We start from the raw sequence: 25,355 nt of genomic DNA on the forward strand, positions 1-25,355 counted from the left end.
CCCTCCACTACGGCACTTTTCGTCTTTTACTTCCTCCTTTATCCCTTTCCTTACGGCGCGGTTCAGGTGTCCGCCGATATGCGAGACAGATACTGTGCCATTTCCTTTCCCCAAAAATCAATTTTCATTATTCTTTAAGAGGGTGTAATTGGTCATGTACGAAGGCGGAAATGAAAATGAAAAGTGGATTTGGAGGAAAGGAAATGGCGCAGTATTTGTCTCACATATCGGCGGACACCTTAGCTGCGCCGTAAGGGGATGTATAAAGGAGGGAGTGAAAGAAGGAAGAAAGAGGTGCCGTAGTGGTGGACTCAGGAATAATTTCGACAACTGGGGATATTTAACGTGCACAGACATAGCACAGCACACGGGCGCCTTTGCGTTTCGTTTCGCCTCCATCGAAACGCGGCCGCCGCGGTCGGGTTCGTACCCGGGAACTCCGAATCAGTAGCCGAGCGCCCTAACCACTAAGCCACCACGGCCAGGTTATGATTCGAATTCCTCACTCCTGGGGCATTGCAAGTATTAATATAAAATAAATTACGGCAGATGGGGCCTGAACACCTGATTACTAGTACCATGTGGAACGATCACATAGAGTGGGCCATAAAAAGAATTAAAAATAATAGTGCCCAGTTCGCACCATTATGGTTCATTCTTTTTATGGTCCACTATAATTTATGTGATCGTTCCACATGGTACTAGTAATCACGTGTACCGGTCTCATCTGCCATAATTTATTTGATATTAATACTTGCAATGCCCCAGGAGTGAGGAATTCGAATCATAACCCCGCCGCGGTGGCTTAGTGGTTAGAGCGCTCGGCTACTGATCCGGAGTTACCAGGTTAGAACCCGACCGTGGCGACTGCGTTTCGCCTCCGCTAAGGCGCCCGTGTGCTGTGCGATGTCAGTGCATGTTAAAGATCCCCAGACGGTCGAAACTATTCCGGAGCCCTCCACTACGGCACCTCATTCTTCTCTCAGCCCTTATTTTATCCCCCGCCGCGGTGGCTCAGTGGTTACGGCGCTCGACTACTGATCCGGAGTTCCCGGGTTCGAACCCGACCGCGGCGGCTGCGTTTTTATGGAGGGAAAACGCTAAGGCGCCCGTGTGCTGTGCGATGTCAGTGCACGTTAAAGATCCCCAGGTGGTCGAAATTATTCCGGAGCCCTCCACTAGGGCACCTATTCTTCCTTTCTTTCACTCCCTCCTTTATCCCTTCCCTTACGGCGCGGTTCAGGTGTACAATGATATATGAGACAGATACTGCGCCATTTCCTTTCCCCCAAAACCAATTATTATTATTATTACTTTATCCCTTCCCTTACGGCGCGATTGAGGTGCCCGTCGATATGTGAGGCAGATACTGCGCCATTTCCTTTCCCCAAAAACCAATTTTCATTTCCAATTTTTACCGTACCGCTACTTCCTGACTCGGAACGCTGCTGATAACCCTGAGGTCCGCACGCACTTCGACTCTGGCATGGATGGCCATACTCTAGGAACGCAACTTGAATCGCCTGTACTGGTCTTAAAATCTGTGTGCTGTACAATGTTAGTAGTGTACGTTAACGAACTACGAGGGGTTGGATTTAAAAAAAAAATAAATGTTTTTGAGCAAATTAACGGCGCAGTAACTGTCACTTCTCAGTGGACACCTCAGCAGTGCCGTGAGGGGAAGGATGAAGTAGGGAGCCAAAGAAGGAGCGGTCGAAGAGACTGTAGTGAAAGACTCAGGATGAATTTTGACGACATAGGGTTCTTAAACATGTGCTGACATCGCATATCACACGAGCGCCTTGCATTTCGCCTCCGTCGAAACTCGACCTCTACAACCTGTTCTGAAATTAAACCAGTGCCCTCAACTATAGCACCGCTCCTCTCTCTGCCATCTTTTACTCCCTTCCCTCGTGGAATGGTTGAAGTACCAGGAGCGAGACACTGTGTCTTTCTTTTAAAAATTGGTTTTTGGACGAAGTTTTTCTGCTCTCTTGGGAGAAATCGCATTGCAATGGCAAAATGGGAGTACGGGTTGTCTGTTCCAATGCCAGACCGGGATCAGACGTCGATCCCGGATCGCTGCATGGAGCAGCGATATTTTCTCCGCCGAAATCTGCAATTTAACCGGAACCCCGCGTAATGTTTTCCTTTCCCCTCGAGTCTGCTTCCTGTCATGACCGGCTGCATCCTTCCTGTCGTCGCTACGCGGTTAAAGTGTACTAGAAGAGGGCAGTGGGCTACTACCCGTCGTTCCCCGATGCCGTTCATGTCAAGCACGAAAGGTGGCGCCACCAGCAACTTCACTGTAGCTTCGTGCTGGTCGGTCGCTCACATATATGTACGCGCTGCTTTAATTCCTGAACCTACTTTTATGAGGGAAACGGCTGACGGACGCTCCGTCATGATCTGCAAAGGAATTCATTAGTTAGCGTTTTATGCCGAAAGGCCGCGGCGCGGCGCTGATGTCAACTTCACTGTAGCGGGCCGTGTCGACCGTGTTGTAGCACGTGCGTGAAGCAAAAATCGTTGACATTTCCGGCGCGCCCGCCAGTGGGAGCTTGGCTGGAGAGTAAGCCCACTGCCCCCTTCTAGTACACTTTAACGCGGTAATCCGGGCGCAACATACGTACACGCAGCATTTTTGACCCTTTTTTGATTGAATTCTTCCAAATATATTTATTTTCTGTTTTGGCCGCGTCCGCAGAAATTTAAAAAAAACTGTCTTCACAGGATGTCAATTCTTAGTGACCACTTTTGAGACCAAAATGGTTGACCTGTTTGAACCTCCCGCGCTTTCTGAAGTCGGACGACGCGTGCTCCCTAAGCCTAGTAGCTCTGTAAATACAGAAGCAATCTGAAAATTTTGGCCGTTTCATCACTGGAATTTTGTGGCGCGGGCATATTCGCACAAAGCGAAAGCTTCAGGCGCCTTTTGTTTGCCGTGAACGTGCGAGACAGTGGAGGCAAGGCCAAATCGCAGGTGAAGCGGGAGGCGGCACTTCGACGGGCGCCGCCATGTTGCCTGAACGTGGAGCTATTCTTGCGCTGAAGTGCTCCGGCGTAATAATATTAATAATAATTGGTTTTGGGGAAAGGAAATGAAATTTTTCTCCGTCTCGGGTTTCATACAAAATGTAATGATTCTCTTGCTAAAAACCGCAGCGAAATTTTCAAAACGATAGAGAAAAAATGTCCAGACCACCACTGAAAATGGTTGCTTCCTTCGGATTCATGCGTTCTACAATCTAGCACAGGCAACCTCTGATCCCTTTTTGAATATTTGTAGGAGGCCAAAGACCCTCCTAGACCTCCCCGACTTTAAACGCTGGTCATAGCGCACTGTGTTTGTCGGCAGCGGCTCAGCTAAGTGGCGGTTCTTTGCGACCATCTGCGAGTCTTCGTTGCTCGGTCGGGCACACTTCTTTGGAGGTGCTTCTCCATCGGCTATTTTCGAAAAACGCTTCAGCGCTGGAGTCACCAAACATTCTCTTTGTAAAAGCATAGTTTTCAACGCCCGTAAGCCCACTTCGTACCATACGTCCACAAAAAAAACAGTGCGCTGTAACAAGAAAACGCCACTGATATTTTTGGCATTAAGGTGCCGTGTCCACATTTGTGGACGTGCCAATCTGAACGTCCACCGCAGCACTTTTTCTTCGTCTATGCCTATGAAAATTGGCGTGCTGTTTCTACATTAACCTAGCGACACATTCTGAGCCCTAAATTGCATCATTCAAATTTTTTGTAAATATAGAATGCAAGAAGAGCAGCTGTTTAGTCGTCCCGCGAAAAAAATGTGATGCGCATATTATTTTTTTTTACAAACGCATTTCGCTATAGCTGCAAGAGATGGTGCCACAAACTTGACAGGAAGGGCCAAAATGGTAAGAGTGCCGTATTCAAAGGTAGAAATTCGCCTTGCGTACGAAAATGAGGAGGCTTACGTCGCATCCACATATGTGGACCCAGCGCCTGAAGGTGATATGGAACAGTACATGGAAGGAAAGCCGCATCCATGAAGTGGCAAAATATTCATGCTGTGCAGGAAGTCTGGTTATGCTTTTAGCACAGCACATTCCTTCTGGTTTAAGATGCTCTTTTTGACAATTATTTCACTTCCTTGCCTTTGCTGTATGAATTACTAAAGATATTTGCCACCATACCAGTGAGGCAGAACTGGAACCAGAAATGCCCATTGAAAGCCAAAAAAGAACTGAAGAAAATCTGCAATGGTTCATCAGACTGCCTTACAAGCAAAGACAAAGGTGGCAGTGACGCAATAGATGGGCAACAGGGCTGTGGGCATGCCATCAAGCTTTATTGCTGTTCAACATGAAGACAGCTTCGTGTTGGAGCAATGCAGACAACAGCTTTGTCGACGTGACACGACCAGCTGCCGTCAGAGTCTGCAATCAGAGCATGGGCAGTGTAGGCAAAACAGGCTCCCTTGCTGCATTATAACGCACAATCCAAGGAAGTGGATGTTGCAGACGATTTTTCAGACTTGGCCGATGTGAACACCTGGCTGGAGTATAGATGTGATGCAGACACACAGTGCCTAGCGCCGAGCAAGCAGCAAGACCGTCTCTATGCTAAATATAACTGAGGCACCCTCAAAAGCACACAAACTCACACTAAAGTGTGGCAGGCCTTCTTTGACCCCTGTTTTCCTGTGCTTCTGAGGCTGCAAGGAGATTTATAACATTTTCAAGATTTCTCCAGGTGGGACACTGGCTTGCTATGAAAGAGAGAAGTGATGCAGATTGGGAGGAATGCTCTAAAAGGACTCACAATTTGCGTGAAATGCAAGGTTCATCTCTGCCCGACTAAATCCAGGAACTCTTTCAAGGGCTTCCACACACTGCACCAATGTACACTTTTTGTTTTCTCTTTATTTGGCTTCAGAGAATAAAGCTGTTATCAACCATGTTATACAAACTTAAGCCCTGATGTACAGTTCTGATACCATATTGCTAAATCAATAAATACTTGCACTACAACCTTCAAACTTTACGAAACTGCTGTTTAGGTGACCAATGTGCTGAAAACATTGTGAAAAAAATATCTGCTGAAAATCAAAAATCTAGTGCCAAAATAGTTTTTGTTTCATGAAGTGCGTGCCATTACGCAAACACTTTTGCTGGTAACTGAAAAAAAAAGGCCTAATATTACATCCAGACACTCAAACGTACACAAAGTAGAATCTGAACATGAAAAATAAAGCCATATTCTTACCAGTACTTGCAGTTAAATGTGCACTATATTAAATCAAAGATATACTTTGCTGATGTGCACGTCACTGGAAAAGTACTTGAATAGGCTGAAAAAATAAAACCCTAAATTTACAGCTGGACAGACACACACAAAGCAGACATTCACTCAGAACTGTGTCTAGGAATTAAGACAAGTTAAAAAGCCCAAGCATAGAAAGGACACAGATAGAAAATACTTATTTACAACATGTCCAGCAACAGTTCAGCATGCATGCATTCGTCATTAACAAGCAAGCCACCTTTGTCATAGAGGCCTGAACATGGCACCATTCTGAACATGGCAGCGCCTTTGCTGCTCAAAACTGGCCTTATGATGATGAAGAGGAGGCCAGCCTGTCTAGAATAGTGCGTGCATACTTCAGGCGTGAGAACAGGTCGGGCGGACAGCCTTTCTGGAGTGTTTCTAGCCGATACGTATGGAAGACCCGGTTATTGTCAATGTAGGACACAGCAGCCATCAATGGGCACAAGATGATCTTGGTATGATCCTGGAAGAAATTTATCTGAAAGAAAACAAGACAGTGTCATCAGAAAGTGGACTGCCATGAATATGGCTGGTTCTTAGAAAAGGAGGAAGGAAGGGAAATTTACTGATCACCCATCAGCCGAGAAGAGCCAAACAGTTTACCCTAAAAGCCTGATAATTTGATTTCGGTTAATTCAAAATCCCGCATAACGTGCAGGATTTGTGTGGCCCTGTATTTTTTAATGTAAATTTCAATGCATAACTCAAACTGGAAGCTGGCAACAGTCCGGTTAATTCCAAGATCTGGGATGCTATGCAGAAGCGGTCGAGTTAGTCTAAAAATTGCAAAAACCTGAGTTAGACCAGAAACGAAGCGTCACACCGCTTATAATAGACATGAGAGCCCGCAATAAGCAGCACAGCACTTAATCGGGATCATTGTTTCACACAACATTGCACAGGCATCGGCAGCCCGATGGCATCACATTGGATTGAAAGGACTAGCCCAGCTTTCTGTATTAAATCACATTGGAGAAATCAAACCACTGCAGTATTAGTTTAATAGTAGTTATATATTGAGTTTAATGGCAAAAAAGCAGCTAAGGCTATGATGTGCCAAACACAGGGTTAGAATGTTGTACGATGAAGTTTTTATTTTTAATACCTACAGATTAAAACACTGGTTTCCTTGAGAAACTTAAATATATGTGAAAAATCAGTGCTTGTGAAAAATCAGTACCATGACGTGTAAAGGAATATATTCGTTGTAAAACGATATAAAGTATTTTTTCCTTAGTACTTCAAGTTTTGTACAGGATATTAAAATGCAGTTTACAGTAAGTTCATCACCACATATATCGCAGAGGGGTTTGTTTTGTTTTGTCAGTAAGCAGCTGTGTATAAGGTGTGTGTGTGTGTCCGATGCATAGTCAACATAAAATACCTTCTCTAAAACGCTACTGATGCCTATACGATCTGCATTCTCCCACAATGGGCTTCATAGAATATAGTTTATATGTTCTTCCCATGCAGCCTGCCACTTATTCCCGAGTTCACTATGCATTAACTTCAAACAATCCCTGTGTGATATGTTCACCTAGTGGATTTGAACAAATCGTGCTTGTTCAGCGCAGGCATCTGCTTTTTCATCACCCACAATTCCGACATGGCTAGGGTCCCAGCAGAATTTAATGGTATAATTTTGTATGTATTGTGACTATGTTATGTATGACGTTTCCTAATAGGGTTCAGCAGCCATTCTACAGTGCAGTGCTGCGAGCATACTCGGGGAATCTGTCTAGATGATGCTATTTTTGATGTTCATTTTAGTATTTGCTGTAAAGCAACAAAGACGGCATAGCACTCTACAGTAAAAACTGATGCACACTGCAGCAACCTATCATTTTCTTCACTTGTGCGTTGAACAACTGCGCTTCCAACATGCCTTTCTGTTTTGGAGCCATCAGCGTAAAATTTAATGCAGGTGTCATTTTTTCTACGCGGAGCTGGGATTGGACTACCAGCGAATGCGCAGGCCGACAGTTGCAGTTGCTGCGGGGCAGTGGCGAAGCTCAGAAACCGAAACTATGTGGCCAAGCTATTTTTTGACTTGGCGACAGGGACCTTCAGATCATTGTCACACCTGCCATTCATTACGCCCACTAAAGAGGTGCGCAGGTTACAATGCACCATGCAATAGGCGAGATTTTTACAGGATCGCTTGCCCTATTGTGACAACTCGATGCGCCCCTTCAGGAGGCTCCCGTGACATTCCGCAAGTAGGCTTTCGCGCACAGCGTAGTTTACAAAACGGGATGGCGGAAGGTTACGCTCGGAGAGTTATGAAGGCAACAGGACACATTCTTCGGATGTGGGCACATGTAAGGTGTTATGTAGGGTGTTATGGAAGGATAAAAAAAAAAACGCGATTTCGCATTGCAATTGTTCGAAGCGGACCGTTGGCCATCCTGTTCACAGCAAGTATGATATGTGGGAAAGCCCACTTGCAAAATTTCTCACAAGATCAAGCCTAGCGGCGTCGGCATGAGATCAGTCCGCGTGATAAACGACGAAGAAGGAAGGGAATAAGACCTCTGTATTGTTTACCTGGAATTTTTAACTCTATCATCGGCTAATTTGCCCAGATGTTGTGGTTTTGACACGGTCGAATCTATGAAAGTCTGCGCAGTATACGATCGCTGGCGAGTGTTCGGGAATTCTTGAATATCAATTTCTAGAATGCGATTACGAATCGAATATCAAACATATTCGATTCGTATTCAAAATTTCGAATATTCGCACACTCCTACTAAAAATCTGTGTCCTTGTTTAATTGGTGCTCCGGATTGGTCGAGGTAGAGTAGGATCGACCTGTAGACCCTGTTGCAATGAGAATACAACAGCTACTGTTTTTGAGGAGAAAACTTGAATCCGCAGAGGCACTTGCCCATTAATCACTCATTAGCATGTATCCGAGTACTACAAAGGAAAGCTACACAGCTTTCACAGAACAAAAGAGGCCATAAGGCACCATTTATAGGTTATTTCCAGATGTTTGTAGCAAGTGAACTGGTCGTAACTATTAATGACTATCTCAAGGCAGAAAGATTTGTGCATACTTCAAGATTTGCATGAAGAGCATGCTTCTAATTTTTTTGAAAAACAAGTCAGCCGTTAGACAGAACGACTGTGCACTGACTGCTGTCGTATCCTCAAACCAGCATATTCACTTGACAGTTGGCAATCTTGTGCATAAGAACTTGGTACTGAAATTCGATATAAGCGGGTTAAGTTCTATCAAACTAGATTATATACTGAACAAATTCTGGTGAACCATTCGGTATGTTTTACTGGATTTTGCTGTACTTGCTGGCTTTATAAGCTAGTAATTGTGTGTCATATGGTTTAGTTAATTTTGTTTAGTTTTGCTAGTACTCAATGAAAATGATGTCTAAACCAGCAACAGATTGTGGTTGCACCTGGAAAGGCCAAGAAAAAAGGCTTACCTGCACTGTGCCATTGGTGAGGTAGAAAGAGATTGCAGAGCGCGTGCGCAGCCAAGTCCCCAGGCAAGGCAGTCGGACCAAGTTGTCACATTCCCGCGGACTGACATCCTCCCCCGTAGTGAGCAAGTACTGCTTCATGTAGCTGCAGAAGTACTTGAGGAGGGTGACTTTTTTCTCCAGTGATGACGGGTACTGTTCCAGCGTGTGGTAGTGCTCTAGTCCATTGTCATCAACGTACGTCACGCTCCTGTTGAAACAGGCAGCAATGAGATGAGTGCATATACTGAAGGTGGAGATTTCGTTTAACACTTCGTGCAGTCATGGGACACAGATTAGAAGGTTCAACGCATGTGGAATAGAAGCATGTAAACTTGTTGCACTCAACTATACAGCAAGCGAAAGTCATGCACCTCAAGATAAAGTGAGCGGCACCTTCAGTGAAGCAGATGAGACTGTTCACACATGCAGTGAGCATCGCTGCAAAAACAGACAGACAGGCATTCATCAAAAGGAGTTTTCCAGTAGAACAGTGCCTTCCAGCAGAAGAGCGAGTGTCTTCCAGCAAAATAAGGGGTGGGTCAGCAACATATATGGAGAGCAAACTGATTGCATGGACTACGGTGCATAGGGACTTATTGTTCCATCTCAAGCATATACACACATGCCATGGCACAATGAAACTAAAAGGCAGCGCTGAAGGAAAGGGATCAGCATGGCTGTTGCATTACATATTAGCAGTCTGTTTGCAAGGCTGGGGCATGGAAACAAGTCTTGCGCAAGAAACTCCATTGGTTTTGTTATGCTATTCCCAATGGTTCAGAAGAGAAGACATGCAGATAGGACAGCAGAGACGACACTGACTGATCTTTTGTGCAAGTGCTTCGACGTCAGCGGAGCACAATGTTTCGCAATGTATGGCATGCCTCAGAGAAGATTTTGGGCTGCACTTGATACTGATCACTTCTGGCACTTCTTTTGAGCCTTGGTGCTCGCATGAATCAAAACACAGAAGGAAGCAGAACTAAGGGAAGAACAGCGGTCCCTACCCAACACTTGTTTGATGCACATCCCCTTGCCATTTCATCTTCACACAAAATTTTGACCGAAATGTGGCTGCCCTCAACAGAATTCTTGTACATACACACAAACCTATCGTTTAGCAATATGCTTGTAGCAATGCAATGCGACAAAGGTCAGATGTTGCACCGTACCTCTTAAACTTAATTGTATTAATGTAATTGTAGTTGCACGTTTCTTTTTTTGAAATGGTGTGTTTGATATTACAATACATGGGCCGTTAGTGGTATTCGCTTACGACCACTAAATCACACCTGAGTTTTTTCTCTCATGCTGTTTCGGTTTTCGGTTCGGCTTCATCAACCGAACAATGGCTGTGATGTGGATTTTCAGTTATAAGTTTAGCAGTCACAGGCAAATATCGTGCAGTGATCTATGCACATTAATGTCTAAAGCACCATTTACAAAAGGAAAACATGCAAGCAGAAACTTTGTGTCTACAGTCCTTCAGTTTCATGCAACAAGGCTTCAAGAATGCCACAGGATGCTATCTCCCCTGGCTGCCACACTTTCAGAGTTGAGAAAAAAAACTTACACATTGTTGTTGAGGAGCACAACACGCGTATTGTCGTTGAAGAGCACACCAATGCTGTTGTCGCACAGTTGGTAGCCAAGGCCATACTTGTCCGTGTAGTCAACCCACTTACTGATCCAAAAGACCGGCACTGAGGCTGGGTCTTCTGCCTCATCAGCCTGCTCAAAGCGACGCTCAGGTGGTCGACTGCTACACAGGTCCCGTAGGAGACGCTGCAGATCATTCAGGTGTGCCTCTCGCTGCCCTCCTTTCGGTGCAGGGCTCGACGTAGCTGCTTGTGCTGGAACTGATGCTGGTAATGCGCCTGGTCTGGCTGCTGCACAGGGCGGGCAATATAGTAAATGAGTACAGTCGGGTTGCCCAGGGTTGCAAATAATATGCAATTCAACAAGAGTGCAGCATGCAGAAAAAGAGCAAAAGCCAGCAGCCTCTGCAGTCATCACCACATGATGAGCTCTGGCATGAAAAAATTCAGGGGGCACTTTGTTGACCTGACGTGCGATGAGGCGAAAGCCTTTAGCGTGGTGTTGCTGCTTGTGTCGCTGATGTGTGGTGAAGATGTTGATTAAAGACTACAAAGAGCGTTTAGGCGGCATCCTTCCAGGTCTGCGTTCAGGCAGCATCTGGCAAGATTGCCTGGAGAGCGCTCCTCTCGAACAATGGTGGCGCCGCTCAATGACGTCACACACTCAGCCACACGGCTTTATCACTTTCTTTGCAATGCCACCAGACTTATCTCGATTGATCGCGGCTGCACACAACTGCTTCCAAGACGCCCATTCCGTCAACCAATATTACGTGCCTATGACAAACGCCATCCGGTTGCCGCATTCTTGACAGACTCCATATCAAACACACCATCACCTCTGAGGAACGGGTACAAGCGCCAGAACCCTGGAGACGAAGTTATATAGAGTTGAATGGCGCAAAAGCAATTAAGGCTACCAAACACAAGGTTAGGATGCCTTGAGTTAAAGAAAACCGTTTGTTTGAAATATTGGCTTCCCTAAGAAACTTGAAAATATTTGAAAAATCAACAAGTGCTTGATCGCCTAAAGGTAACATGGGGTGACAAGGAATATTCCTTGAATATGATGTAAAATATTTTTCTTACTCCAAGTTTTGTACAGGAAATTAAAACGCGGCTTACAGTGAGTTCATCACCACACACTTATCAGAGACATTTGTCTTTTTCTGTCGGTAAGAAGTTGTGCATAAGGTGTGCGTGTCCAATGCGTAGCCGACATAAAATAACTTCTGTAAAATGTTCTTGATGTGTACATAATTTCTATTGTCCTAAAATGGTGCACAAAGCGGTGCATGCATAGCAGGTATCATGGAGTCACCGCTTAAGGGGGGAAGCTGGTCTTAGAAAAAAAAATTTCTTAATGAAGTCACAATTATGAAATCTTCAGGGAACATGTATTTTTGCATGCAGATTCCAAATATGGAATTTAATTTAATGTACAACAAGTCCTTGTGGACTTGATGCAATATGTTATGTAACTTTTTGTGGAGAGCTTTAACGAAATTTTGCTGCAGGGTACAATAAGGGTAAAATTATTATCCTGCCTATCACAAAATTTGAGTTACAGGGTATTGAACTTCGTACTTCACAAACGGGAAGAAAAATTTGTCTTCCTGTTTCTGAAGTGACAACTTCAAAATTCTATAGCTCAACTTCTATGGCAGGTAGGATGATAATTTTAGCTTTATTGCATAGCTTAATATCAAGAGAAACCAATGGCATTCATTCTAGCAAGTTCCCTGCAGCAGGATTTCTTGAAAGCTCTCCACAAAAAGTTACATATTGCATAAGTGCTCAAGAAATTGTTGCACATGAAATTAAATTCCATATTTGGAATCAGCACGCAAAAATAGATGTTCCCCGAAGATTTCATAATTGCGAAATCATTAATAAAAATTTTTTTCTAAGACCCTCTTCCCCTTAATTGCAGCATTGCACAGCAGTTGCTTCTAAGCACCACATGTAGGTTAGCCCCCCTCCCCGTTTCAAATGCTCATTTTTGCAGAAAGGTTAGCAAGTGTGACAAAACTTTGATACATTCTCCCTTTTTTTTTTTTCATGCAATGCATTTCTGCGTTCGAGAAATACTTTATTTCAAGAATGCTGATTTGCCATTCTACCATTTTTGTGTGCAAGTAGTACTCCAAAATATTCACTTCAATATTATTCAAAGAAAATTACAATTTGCTTCGACCCAAACAGCCACTATGTATTTCCACATGTGTAAATATGAGCTATGCAAACTATGAAATTGTCACCAGAATGACATTCACCTCCCTCTTCAAATAACAGGCTAAAGCCTCCTGTTCCAACTGGGCAGACTACCGTAATCACCCAATTCCAAGGTAGACAAGTACAATTTGTGCAGAAGCCTAAAACAGCATTAGTGTGCACACTGTTTTCTCTAAGCATGAGCTGGCGACACCAGCAAGAAACTAGAGATTGCTGAAGACAGAAATGGCCAAAACAGTGTCCTAAATCTCAAGCTACAATGCACCGCCATCAGTCACAGTCCATGTGCACCCATGTAAAAGGTGGCTCATCACAGTGGTCACTGTGCCAGCTGCCTGTAATGCGCTCCTGTCACAGCTATGTAAACTTGTACCACAGCTTGTACCACTAATATAATATTGTACACAGATTTCTGCTAAAAAAATTATAAAGGACCATAGACATCTAATTTTAGCTGCATATTTTCATTCAAAAGGTGCATTAGACATTAGAATATATGGTTCAGTGCATGGTACTAGCCTACGACCACTAAATACTCATTTCTTTATGATGCTGTTTCGGTTTCATAACTCAAAACAGTGGCTGTGACATATAGTTGGGTTTGGGTCATGCAATGCACAAAAATAACTGAAATATAATCGCCGATACAGTTTTAATTCCCTGCAACACTTAACTCAGCCCTCTTCAATAGCTGAAATGACAACAAAAGACCTATCAGCAGTTATATTGGAGTTCTCTTTTTCCCATGCTTCACATGACCTAGTGTCACAAGCAAAAAAGAAAAGAGGTATGAGTAAAACATTGGACCTAAGGAAAGGCACATGAGAGAAATAGAAGAGGGAAGAAAAGAGTGCAGTGGTATTTTTGGAAGAAACCAAGAAGACTACGACAAAACCGAAAATGAAGCGGAAGTAGAAGAAAACGAAGTGGACGTATAAAAGGAGGGGTGGCGACGTGGAAAGGAGGAGGAATGTTGGCGCACGGCCGTCAGCAGCAGCAGGAGGTGTTCAATTGTGAGGCCTACTGACCAGGCGTGGTTCCCACTGACTGATGCCCCGATACCGCGGATCACGATGCTGACGCAGTTTTCAGAACGCGGGCCCTGTGTCAATGCCTGCGGAACAATGACTCAGCCAGCGGCTGTTGCTACCTCCCAGACCTTGACACCGGTATGAGGACGCTCAAACGCCGACATCCAGCTAAGGCGATGTGGCAGCACTGACTCCCTTCACCTGATCCTCCTCAACACTCCTCTCATGGAACAGTGGCGTCACTTGAAACAAGGTACCCCCTGGGTTTTTGTCCGTACTCCATGTCCGAGATTGCATACGAACCACCCGTTTTTGGTAGCAAGACTGTACGAGTGCGAGTTTGTGGTTTACGCGTGAGGACCATTAGTGTGGTAGGACTGCAGTGTTTTCTGTAGTGTTTTCAGAGCGCTTACCATTCTACGTCGTAAGCACAACTATGTGACACCTAGACACATCACAGCCATCGTCCAGGAGGTGAAACCAAAACAGCATCAAGAATAAATTATTTAGTGGCAGTAGGCGAATGTCACGCAGTGATCCATGTATAGTCACGGTCAAAATACGTGGCCCACGGCTCCAGCGCAAGGAGTGGCCGTTGTGCCGCACCGCAGTGCTGCTAGTATCTCTGTCGGGCGCTTGCTGCGAGGGAGCACAGACTAACGACTAAGCTTCGCCCTCCCTCTCTCCTGGACACGTCACACACCTGATAACTTTCAGGTGCAGCGTTCAGCTGTTTCGCGGCTGAGGTCAGTACGAAAGAGGGCTTTGCAATGCCTGCTGCATGTACGCTGCGTGTGACTTTCAGCACCGTGCTAGTGCCTGCACAAATATCTCGCCTCTCCTATGCGAAGACTGGCTACAGCAGGCGTGCATTTGGCAGTTCGGCTAAACGCACAGCTCATACGCCTGCGAAGTGTCCCGAGTTCAGATCGTATACCATATTAACGCGTGTCTCGCGTACATGTACGCCGCGCTCCAGTGCCTGGCACTGCACACCATGAACCAAGGCTCACCACTAATGGGCACGCGGCTCCTATGAGAGCGAAGCAGTATCAAGGCGGCAACGGCAAACTGTGCGCACTCCCTTTCAGTAAGGCTGCACGGCAAATGAGTCAAGGTAGAAGCGCGTTCCTTAGTACTGACCATCAGGTGCAAAACAGCTGAATGGCACACTTGGAATTTATCAATCGGTTGATGTATTCAGAAGAGAGCGACGACGAAGTTGACATGACCCGATGCACCCTCGCAGCAAGTGCACGAAGAGCCCGATGGAAACGGCAGCACAGCGGTGCGGCCCGAAAGCGGCTCCTTGCACCGAAGCCGTGGGCCGCATATTTTTTACCATGACTGTACATTTCTTACACATCATTTGAATGAGGAAAACAAGCAAGCAAAAACTTGGTGTCTATACACCCTAAGGAGATATTTTTCATTGAAGGAAAAAAAAAATGGATACAACACGCAAACTGGATACTGTGAAGAAGCAGACCAACCGATGCAAGAAGCTTGGCACTGTGCCACAGACCATTTAGGATTGAAACAAGATTACAAAGCTCAAATGGTAGTGACCGATAAACCCTAGCAGATAACAGCTTCTACTTGGAAGCTACGAAAACGAGGCTGAGGATGTCCTAACATGGCTCAAGTATCTACGAGTGCAAATTACTCTCATAAATTCATCACTGCCTTTTAGGTCACAAAATTTGTAGCAAGTGCTTCCTTGCGTCTAGTTTTCGTCAAAGGAACAAAATTGTACAGCAGGAACTGTAGATGGCAGTGAGGAAGAAACTACAGACAAGGAAGGTTGACTCGTGGAAAAATCAGGCGATCAAGCCTTACAGTAAAACAATAGTAATTTGAACTCCAATGAGATGGTTGGGAACATAAGGAAGCATATAGAATGTGGGAATGTGCAAGCAGTGATTCTATGGAATTTGATAATGTATTGGAGAGAAGCACGATTTATATCCAGATTTAACTGCATTTACCACAGACTCCTGGATACAAAGCTCACTGGGCTGCAATGAATAAACTAATGACACCTGAACATACCCTATGAACAGAAACAAGGGCTGCACCCTGTTTTCCCAAAGAAAATATTTTTTAAAAAAAGACGCCTGTAAGGGCTGCACCCAAACTTTTCAGGACCCAAGCGGGAATAGCCTTCGAAATGTACACTCCATGGCCTCCGCGATCAGCTCCTGCTGTGAGCAAGGGTGCGCTTGAATGCAGAGGCCAGTCACGCTCCAAGCCAATCTGGAGAGGAGCGTGCGCGCGCCGTCACCACTCCTCAAACCCGGCCGTGCACGCGCACAAGAGCTTCCAGGTGCCGCCCACGAATGGCACCCGAGGCCGCAAGTCATCATCAACAACTTTGTCCTCCGCTGCGAGCTTGGTATCACCAGCTCCAGCTTTTTGTGGCTGTCAAAGCCAATAGGCTCATGGAATGAGGGCCCACCCAAACATAATATGCATTAAACGTTTTTCTCTCTCTCTCTCTCTCAAAGGAACGGGAGCTGTGATAGTGTGTTGGTTCACCGTAGCTTTTGCGTGCTGCCGCCGAGCGTCAGCACAATGAACAAGCACCTTAACAGCTACACGGCTGGGAGTTTGCTGTCGAACACTGCAAGCGAGCGGTGGGCAGGGAATTCAATGTGGCTGAGAAGTGCATCCGACGATGGTGCAACCAAAAGGACGCATTGAGGAACACAAGCTGCAAAAAGCGCGCTTTCCGAGGCAAACTGTGCAAGTTTCCCGAAATGGAAAAAGATCCACTCTGCTATGTGATGCAAGTGTGGAACAACGGTTAAGCATTGACAGGAGACATGTTACGCGACTTCTTGTGAAATGAGCAGGCACCAGAGCACAGCACCAGCTCGAAGTCTGAAGACTCCACGAGTGACGACTGAACGCAGAATAAATGCCGCTCATTCCCTGATTGGTGAATGCTTAATTTAAAAATTTTTTCGAACATTGCGTGTATGGGCCGCACCCCGAAAAGTGGCCCTCGAATCTGAAAAAAAAAAAGTGCGGCCCTTACACACGTTTATACGGTAAACAAGCAGCTCTGCAATTAGGTTTAAAACATTATAATAGAATGGTGAAACTAAATATTTTTCAATTCATATCATACAATACAATTGAATCCTTCAAGTAAGGCCTGTGATGGCATTTCCTGAGGTGATCTAAATAATTCGTTTCAGTGCCCAAGGAACTTCTAATGCAAAATACAACAAAAGAAGGCAGCTAGCCTTCCTTTGATAGGAAATGAAGTTAAACAAGAAACACTACACACGTTGCTGAGGCTTCAGGCTCTGCACTGGCTTAGCCTCCTTTTCCGGATGATTTCTAATAGGAGTAACCTTGGCCTCCAGCTCTGAAAAAGTAAAAGCATGATGCTGAGACTGAGTTTGTATGGGAAGAGCAACGTATGAAATATGGGCACTATGCAACTCCACATTAAACAAAAGCAGATCTGTCTGTATCACAAACAACTGATGCCGCAACACTAGCATGCAAATCACCGTTGGCCAACTCACCACGGCCTTCATTTCGCTCCAGCAAGGGTCTGCGGCCACCAATGGTCAGGGTGGCATTGAGGGTGTCAAAGCGAGGCTCTGTTGCCAGGCAGGACGTTGGTAGACGGGAAGGCAACGGCCCTAAAAAAGAAAAGAATTTCACACTGAAGGACAAAGAGGTACCATCATAGCGATACAACCACACTACATCAATCAACGCATCGTGCCATGCATGAATCAGTGTATGGCATGATGCAACTCGCTGGCTGCTTCAGCAGCAAACATGGCAGCCATTTAACCCAAGCCACAGAAGTTCTGCTTATATACAGGTGAACCTCACTCCAACAAAACTGGCGGGGCACGCGAAAAATTTCATTGAAACGAAATTTCGCTGAGGTGAAAACAGCCCAAAAACACTCAGGTCTGATAACATAGTCCCAAAACATCATTTATTTCCGAAGAAGTCTGTCAGTTTCTTTTTTTTTTTTTGCCAAGTGCCGCGGCACAACTTTCGCACTCTGTGAGCAGTTGCATCGTGACATCGTCATTGTGAGCACCAATAAATCTGCGGAGCACATCAAATGCTTCCATCACATTTAGTGCAGATGGTGGTTCTAAATCCTCTAAATCCGATGATGCGTCACTGTGGCAAACGCCCTCAATTACGGCTTTATCACTCAGCTCCTCGTGAGCTAGCACTTCACTGTCAACAGCAATGTAATCGCTGATGTCAACATCGGCCGACACATCTCCGGAGTCTTGAAAGGCTGCCCATGCCGCATTGGCCTCTGTCTAGGGTGGAGCCATTGTACTGCAGCCTCCCTCGTCCGACATGGAGTTTGCTGCCAGTTGAACATCAGAGTGAAAGCTGGTGTGCACAAAGCAGTTGTGGATGATACTGCGCCTGGTTGCCGTCCACGCTGCTGCGACCATCTCTACAGCCATGTACAAATCCACTTTGTTTGCCCGACCGGTGTCGATGTTAACACTAGCCACTGAATCAGTCGCTGTCGATAAGCGCTTTTAACGCTACTGATAACACCTTTATCCAGCGGGATGCAATCTTTGCAGCCGTGTGTCTTTGCACGAAACTTCTGCTGCACTTTCACTCACTTGGTCAGGCTCATCCTCAGATAGAGGCTCATAGGGACCGCGCACCGCTGCCACGATGTCTTCATCTGCGGCGGCTACTTCCCATGCAACGCCATCGGAGTCGGCGACGACGAGCTAATCTCATGCCGGTCCTTGCAACGCTGAACACAACTGTTCAGTCGGTTAAAACCATCATGCCCCAAAATGTTTGCAAGGCATCTGGCCTTGGCTTGCAATGTCGAGCCACTCACAGGAACGCTCTGGGCCCAGACCTCGCGAAACCATGGAAACAAAGCAGAGACATCTTTGTACTTCAACGCACGAATCCGCTTCCTTGCAAGCAAAGCAGAGTCTTCCGGCAGCTGTTGTCGCAACTTGTCACTGTTCTTCAAAATGGCGAACACAGTAGCGTCGGCGACACCATACTTTTTTAGTCACCGTAGCTTCTTCAAACCGCTCTCGACATGCCTCACAATGCTCTGCTTGGTTTTGAGAGCTTGCCGTTTCCTGCCTTTCGGAGGCGCAGACACCATCGGAACTGAAGACTGCCGAGGATGGTAGACTTGCCTACGCTGTCAACTTTTTGCTAGACGCGACGACTCGTCGCACTTATGGGCTCAGCCGTGATAAGACGCTGCCGCACGCGCGCATGGTACGAGCAGCATTTGCAGCGTCATGCCATCCGGCTGTGGCCGCCGCTCCAGCATGCTCGTCTGGCCATGCCATCACATGCTCCCCAGCTTCGTCCAATCAGTGTCAATGTGTGCAATGGGGGCGCATCGGAGAGAGAAGAAAAACGCCTGCTTTGGGACTTTCCATTTCTATCGTCTCCTGCCTTCAGCCTTGCGTTGAACCACGCTGACAACGCTACCACGCCTCACCTGTTGGCCCTTTATTGTGCAATCTGGGAAGCAGGCTCCTCGCGCCCACCGGTACCCACGGGCCCGCGTTGGTATGCGGACCGCCAGGCTTTCAAGAAACCACACTAAACGCGGTCTTTGGTTATGTGCTGCCGCGTATTAAGTGGTATGCCAATACATTCAACTCTATGGGAAGCGAAACAGTTGTCACAAAAAGCCACATACATACAATGCGGTCCTGCAGTATAAGCAGTTAGGTTATAAATGGTCTGAGCTGTACCACTTTCTTCAGTACACACTTCGCTTCATTTTTCTATTTTGCTTTGCACTAGGCAAAAGCAAGAGTAACAAATTTCAAATTGCAGTTTTTGTATTCTCTAAGAGCTGAGGAACACAGACATCTAAGCATTGCCACTTACAAATAAGAAGCCAGAACCAAGTGCCCCAAAATAGTGTCGTCAAGATTGCACTACAACAGTGCAGAGCTTTCATGCAAATAGCCACAGTGCAAAAGCACTTACCACAGGTCATGAAGTCATCCTGCAGGATGGCCTCGATGTTTGGTCTCCTTTCTGGTTCTGGTTGAAGCATCTTCCGTATGAGAGCACGTGCAGGGGAGCTCACCGTTGAAGGAACGTGGTATTCATTTTTCTTGATGCGCACGTACGTCTCCTTCAGTGTGGGAGTCTCAAACGGAGGACGCCCCACAAGCAGTGTGAAACTGCATAGAAATGACACACGGTTACAGGGCGACCTCATAATGAGAGAACAGCAATGGCCAGGAAACGTGTGATAATGAGAGAGGAGCAATGGCATGGAAACGTCGATTGAAGAAATTAAGATTCAGAAAAAAACTATCCCATGCAAATAGCAGCACTTCCAAAGTCTTAGAACCCTGAACACAAAAGAAAGCTCAGGAATAACCTGCACTGGCATTTAAGGCACACCTAGCATTTTGTACAAGAAACGCATTTGTTAGCTTTCAACAGCTTGCACTAGTCTGCTATGACCCATAGCAGAAACTGCCACTGACACGGGAGAAGAAAAAAAATGAACTGCACTTAGTGCTCTGCAAGGATATCTGCCTGCTCACCTTACACGTCACACCAATATGCATATTGCCGGAAGGATGAAGCATTTTTCTACATCTCCATAAGTGTCTCGATGCAGTGCAAGCAATATGATATGAAATTAACTACAGTTGGGTATGCCTCATGTCTACAGTAAAGCACCACTACACTGTTCCTCCACAACAAGGAAGCAGCCAATTGCCAAACCTTTTCTTGCTAATGAAAGAACGGTATTCAAAAAAAATTATAAACACCAATTTTTATGCTTTCAACTTGTATAAAGAGGCACTGAGGAGGAAATTTTTGTTCTCAGTAAAGTGACTTCATGGCTCATCCTGAGTATGTTTGTACAGCAGCAAAAGACAGGTTGACCAAAAACCACTGTGAATGGCTGTTTAACCTAGCCTCTTGGACCCGTACCCAACAAAGCACTGATGTCCCGCAACGTACTAGTGAAATGTCTGTGAAATAGTCCTGTGAAATTTTATGTACAAAATCAGCTAAGGCAGCGAGTGTCATTAGAATGTGGTAATTTATTGATACAGGCTAACTCATTTTGTCCCAAATGGCATGAAACATTAAGATGTATTTCATTTACTGCTGCAATTGGTTGACAGTGCAGTACCCTGCAGGCCATGAGGTATTGTTGCCAACTGTTGCTGATTGTTGTCTTTTGCGAGCTTTATTCTATTATAGCCAAGCAAAGCATGATTAAGATATAACCACTCCCAAAGTACCAGAAATCCGCAAGAGCACTCACAGAATACACCCAATGGACCAGATGTCCACCTCATAACTGTGTCCCTTCTTGGCCAGGATCTCTGGGGCGATATAGTTGGGGGTGCCGCAGAGGGTCTTCTTGCGCTCGCCCTCATAGTCAAGACGGGTGGCAAGCCCAAAGTCTCCCACTTTGAGCTCCATGCTTTCATTGAGCAGCAGATTGCCTAGCTTCAGGTCACGGTGAATGACCCGCTGCTGCACCAAATACCGGCAGGCAAGGAGGAGCTGGTGCAGAAAGTACCGCACCTCTGCCTCAGTCAGAGTCTTTCGGCGCCGGTGCATCTCCATCAGCGACTGAAAGATGAAAGCAGAAAAACCATTTTTTTTACACACGTAATGCCTAGCTTGTATCATGCAAGACATGGGCTTTCAAAATGTGAAGCTTCTTTTCTTCTGCTTGCAAACACATAAATTCCACACAGCATTCTAAAAATATTTTTCACCTTATTTATCCAAAGAGAGCCAAGCTGTCGGCTATGAAAGGAGGCCCCACGGAATGTCCCTCGCTGCAAAAGCTAACCCTAACATCAAAACTGAAAATTTCTACAAGTGTAGTGCAGCACTGGCAGGTGACGGAATAATTTTGAATGCTGCTATGGCTTTATTGTATGCACCTAAGAATGCGTGTACAGTTTTATTCAGAAATCATAAGTTTTCCAACTTTAAGTATGCAGAAATTGAATTTCTCTCAATAAATCCAATTTCACAGTTGTGTTGTACACAGTCCTAACAACACAACAGTGCAAGTTCTAACCTTTGTTTGATGCTTTTAATGCCTGGCCTGAGCATTACAGTGTTCTGGGTTTCTGAAGACTCACATACTCCAGAAGTTCTCTAATTGGCTCCCGCAGTCCTTTTTGAGGTTCCCCAAGCATCTAAGCCAACCCATGTATGCCTCAAAGCTGACCTTTCCTTCCAACCACTTTACTTTGGGACTACCAATTATTGCTGCGTGCAAGTCAACTCCGAATATCAGTTGACCTCTCAACACCTCACTGGCTCTGGCCCAGCCCGCTGCACTCTTTTGTAGTTTCCTGCACAGTTGCATCACGACACGTGCTCAACTCAAAGCAATAAACACGTAATGATGCGGTCGGAAGCAAATGGGTATCAAGAGAAGAAAACAAGAGCATCTGCATTCCTCACTTGCATGGAGCCCGAAATGACTAGCACCAAATCGAACTGCCAATTAACAGTTCTGTATTTGCGGATTCCGGTGCGATGCTTGCTCTAGGGATTTTCAGAAGTATCAGACGTTCTCTCGCACCACTCATCCAAGGAAGCGATCACCAGCACAAACGAGCTAAGCAAATAGCACACTACTAGAATCATCTGTAGCTGAACAGATTTGCTAATGAATAAATTTTTTATGCATGGAACTCATGCCCCATGCGTCCTGCCAGAAACTGCAACCGACACGGGCACATACTACCCACCATTCAACCAGGACTACTACAGAACCTGCAAATAGGTCAGCTCCACATATAGGTCGACACACCAAATTCGGACGGTCAATTTTTGAACGAAAGGTTTACTTATTTATACATGCCCATATATGGTAATCGCACTACCTATTCATTGCAAGCAGTTTCACTAAGGAGCCAGTCATTAAATGAATTTGGGCATTTCTGTATGCTTCTTTCTACATTTCATGCATTTTGGGCAAAAAGGAATGGAATCCAAGACACCTGGGCTTCCTCTTCACCTTTCGAAAGTCATTAGGTTTCCTCAAGGCTAAAACATTGACAACCACTGACACAATGTACTAACATTTTTACTGATGCCCTTCCTGTCAATCCTGATCATCTCTGTGAACATCTCACTCCTATGCAAGCAAATTTTGAATTTCACCATTTCCAAGGCCTCTCTTCAAGCAATTTCAAAGGGCAACACTGAATTTTCCGCATCACAAACATTAACCACATGCTTAAACTGCCGGCCACCTGGAGCGGCTGAAGCAACCCAAGAAGGTCACTATCTTCTTCCTGACAGTAAAGTTCTCTCTCTCTCTCTCCAATTGTTAATTCGGTCATTCAATGCAAGTGTTTGCATTAATGTACGTGACATCATCGCTGCATCAGGTGGAGCAGTGCACGACAAAACCCTTGATTCTAAGCCGACCTAGGAGTTTCATACCTCGTGTTTAAAAAAAATTATCAGCCTAGATTCGAATAAATATAGCACACTGGCATTGCATTCTGCAGTGCAATAATATAGCCTCTGCATGGTTCATAGCTTTGGAAGAGCTGCACGGAACTACTAAGAATGAGTGCACATAAAACGGTGCATAAAGAAAACCAGGGAAAGGGAAACATACTCGTCGGCTGCACAACTCCAGGATGATGTAGACATTTTTCTCATCTTCGAAGTAACTGTGGAACCCAACGATGTGCTTGTGGTCAAGGCTCCTATGTATCTGGATTTCTTGAGCCATCTGAACATAAAAACAAAACGTAAATGATATATGCACTGCATCACAAAGAAAAGGCAAAATGAAAGAAGGGCATTACTGCAGCACATCCATGTCTGCACTAGAAACAGCAATTGGCTACTATTCCATGCCCTAGCCCAGTACTTTGCTAGCACAATTTTTTACAGGAAGTATAAATACTTAATACAAAGCAACGAAAACAAGTTGTGCTCAGCTGCCCCATAGTTCAAAAAACCAATTACAGATATTACCAACCTTTTCCTTCTGGTGAGACTTGACTAGGAGAGCCTTGGAGACCACTTTTCCAGCATAGACTGTATTTGTCCCCTTTTCCATCAATTCGTAACATTTTGCAAAGCCGCCCTGGGAAAAGAAATACCTGGTTACGTTCTACCCCCTACAGTTGGGCATCTACATATGAAGACAGCAGACCCAAACAGCTGCTGCCAAGTTTTAGTCTCACGCTAGCTCCAAATATTCGGTGTACATACTTTACTGCTGCTAAGTTACAATTTAATACCTAAAATACTAGTTTACTGGGGCGGATCTTCTGTCACAAGAGCTGCACAGCCCATGAAGCAGTGCTACCGAGGCGAACACTATGGCGTCAGTTACCAACGGCTCTGCGTTCGCTACAGCAAGCGGAAACCGCGTCTGCGCCTTGCGAACACATCTGCTCAGCCCTCAAAATTCGTCGGACGCCCTTTGTGTGGTTGTTTCCTCAAAAGAAGGTACGACACTATCTTAGATAGTCTTGCTGGGTCGTTGTAAGTCAGTGCATTGTCGGTAAAAACCGGCTTCGCTTCGGAGCAGTCTCCATCTTGCAGAAGCCGCGTGCGGACCAGACACGTAGGGTTGCCTTTATTTTCTTTAACGACGCTGTGGGGTGCTGGTTCACCTGCACCTACAGTGCAAGGCCGTGCTAAAACGGCGTTAAGAACACACATCTCTAGCGATGTGCACATCAGCGATGCAGCTAAAAGCATGCCGCAACAGTCGGATTCCAAGGAGGCTAAATTTTCCAAGGCACGATTAGAAATGCCGTGAAAAATGATTTCACATAATAAGGTCCACACAGAACCTTACTTCGAGGGGCGGCAGTAGCACAAAGGCGCAACGTGCAATGCAGTTGGGAGGGCAGGACCGGTAGGACTATCATGTCACCCGGCAAAAGTGCGCAAAACTTTTTTCCCTAAATTCTCTCGGACGTAAACACGAGGGCAAATAAACAAGCAGTAAGCGAAGTACCGATGTGCACTGCGCACGAAGGACGTAAGGAATTTGCATTCTGGGCACCGTGCCCCACCTCAAAAAAATGGTGTTCTGCTGCATGGAACCATGGCAGGCAGGGATATCGCCCTTCGAAAGCCCATGCACTCACCTTCCCAAGAAATTTGCCACGGACATATTCTCGCTTAGCTTTCTTGTCAATGACGACTTCGGGGAGGTCCCTGCTTGCGGTAGCGGCAGTTTTCGTCGGGATGGCGGATGCCATCATGCACATGCAAACCCTTGCTCACGGTTAAAATCCCCAACAGCCCCAATGAGCAACCACTCTCGCGAGCGAGTTCAAAATTGCCACAACCGTCAACAGTTGTTTGACGGTGGATAGATGGAGGGATGGTGATAGCATTACTCTTTGTATTGAGCGGCAGCTTACGCCACCTAGTTTATAATTTTATTACGTTTTTTTTTATTTTTTAAATAAATATACGTAGATCACCGCGTGATATTCGCCTAAAACCTTTAAATAATATGTAATTTAATTTTTTCTTCATGTTGTTTTTGTTTCATCAACTAACCGATGGCTGTGACGTGTCGTTGATGTATAGGTCAAGTGAGGCTCCAAAACTTTTTTGTATTATGCACAGGCAACCCACATGTTTCTAACTAAACTTTATGCATTTATATTTGGTGTTAAAATATATTTATTGTTGCTTTTAACAAACATTGT

The 25,355-nt window shown here is 45.4% G+C and overlaps 2 protein-coding genes across 3 annotated transcripts in view; one reads left to right on the forward strand and one right to left on the reverse strand.

The window, feature by feature from the left end:
- Nucleotides 1-25,355, forward strand: part of LOC144111188 (uncharacterized) — a 70,093-nt gene that overhangs the window by 28,406 nt on the left and 16,332 nt on the right. The gene's annotated exons all lie outside the window — the stretch shown is intronic.
- On the reverse strand, nt 4,301-25,001 carry polo (Serine/threonine-protein kinase polo). Of its 2 annotated transcripts, none has more exons than XM_077644439.1 (10): nt 24,783-25,001; nt 23,657-23,764; nt 23,288-23,404; nt 20,951-21,264; nt 19,642-19,841; nt 17,190-17,309; nt 16,946-17,026; nt 10,360-10,675; nt 8,748-8,994; nt 4,301-5,779 (listed from the first exon to the last, which is right to left on the reverse strand). In XM_077644439.1, the coding sequence occupies exons 1-10, from the start codon at nt 24,903-24,905 to the stop codon at nt 5,585-5,587; spliced, it is 1,821 nt and encodes a 606-aa protein (XP_077500565.1). In that variant the 5' UTR covers nt 24,906-25,001; the 3' UTR covers nt 4,301-5,584. The 2 variants fall into 2 exon arrangements, with proteins under 2 accessions (XP_077500565.1, XP_077500566.1); XM_077644440.1 differs by having other exon boundaries at nt 10,360-10,672; nt 24,783-24,995.

Source organism: Amblyomma americanum, chromosome 11, assembly GCF_052857255.1.
Source record: "Amblyomma americanum isolate KBUSLIRL-KWMA chromosome 11, ASM5285725v1, whole genome shotgun sequence".
Lineage (NCBI taxonomy): Eukaryota > Metazoa > Arthropoda > Arachnida > Ixodida > Ixodidae > Amblyomma > Amblyomma americanum.

Excerpts from the sequence above, each read along its gene's own strand:
- polo (XM_077644439.1), bottom strand. The coding sequence starts at position 24,905 with ATGTGCATGATGGCATCCGCCATCCCGACGAAAACTGCCGCTACCGCA. Across the intron at positions 23,405-23,656 it reads AGTCTCACCAGAAGGAAAAG|ATGGCTCAAGAAATCCAGAT; the intron begins GTTGGTAATATC and ends TTTTATGTTCAG. Across the intron at positions 17,310-19,641 it reads GGATGACTTCATGACCTGTG|GGCCGTTGCCTTCCCGTCTA; the intron begins GTAAGTGCTTTT and ends TTTCTTTTTTAG.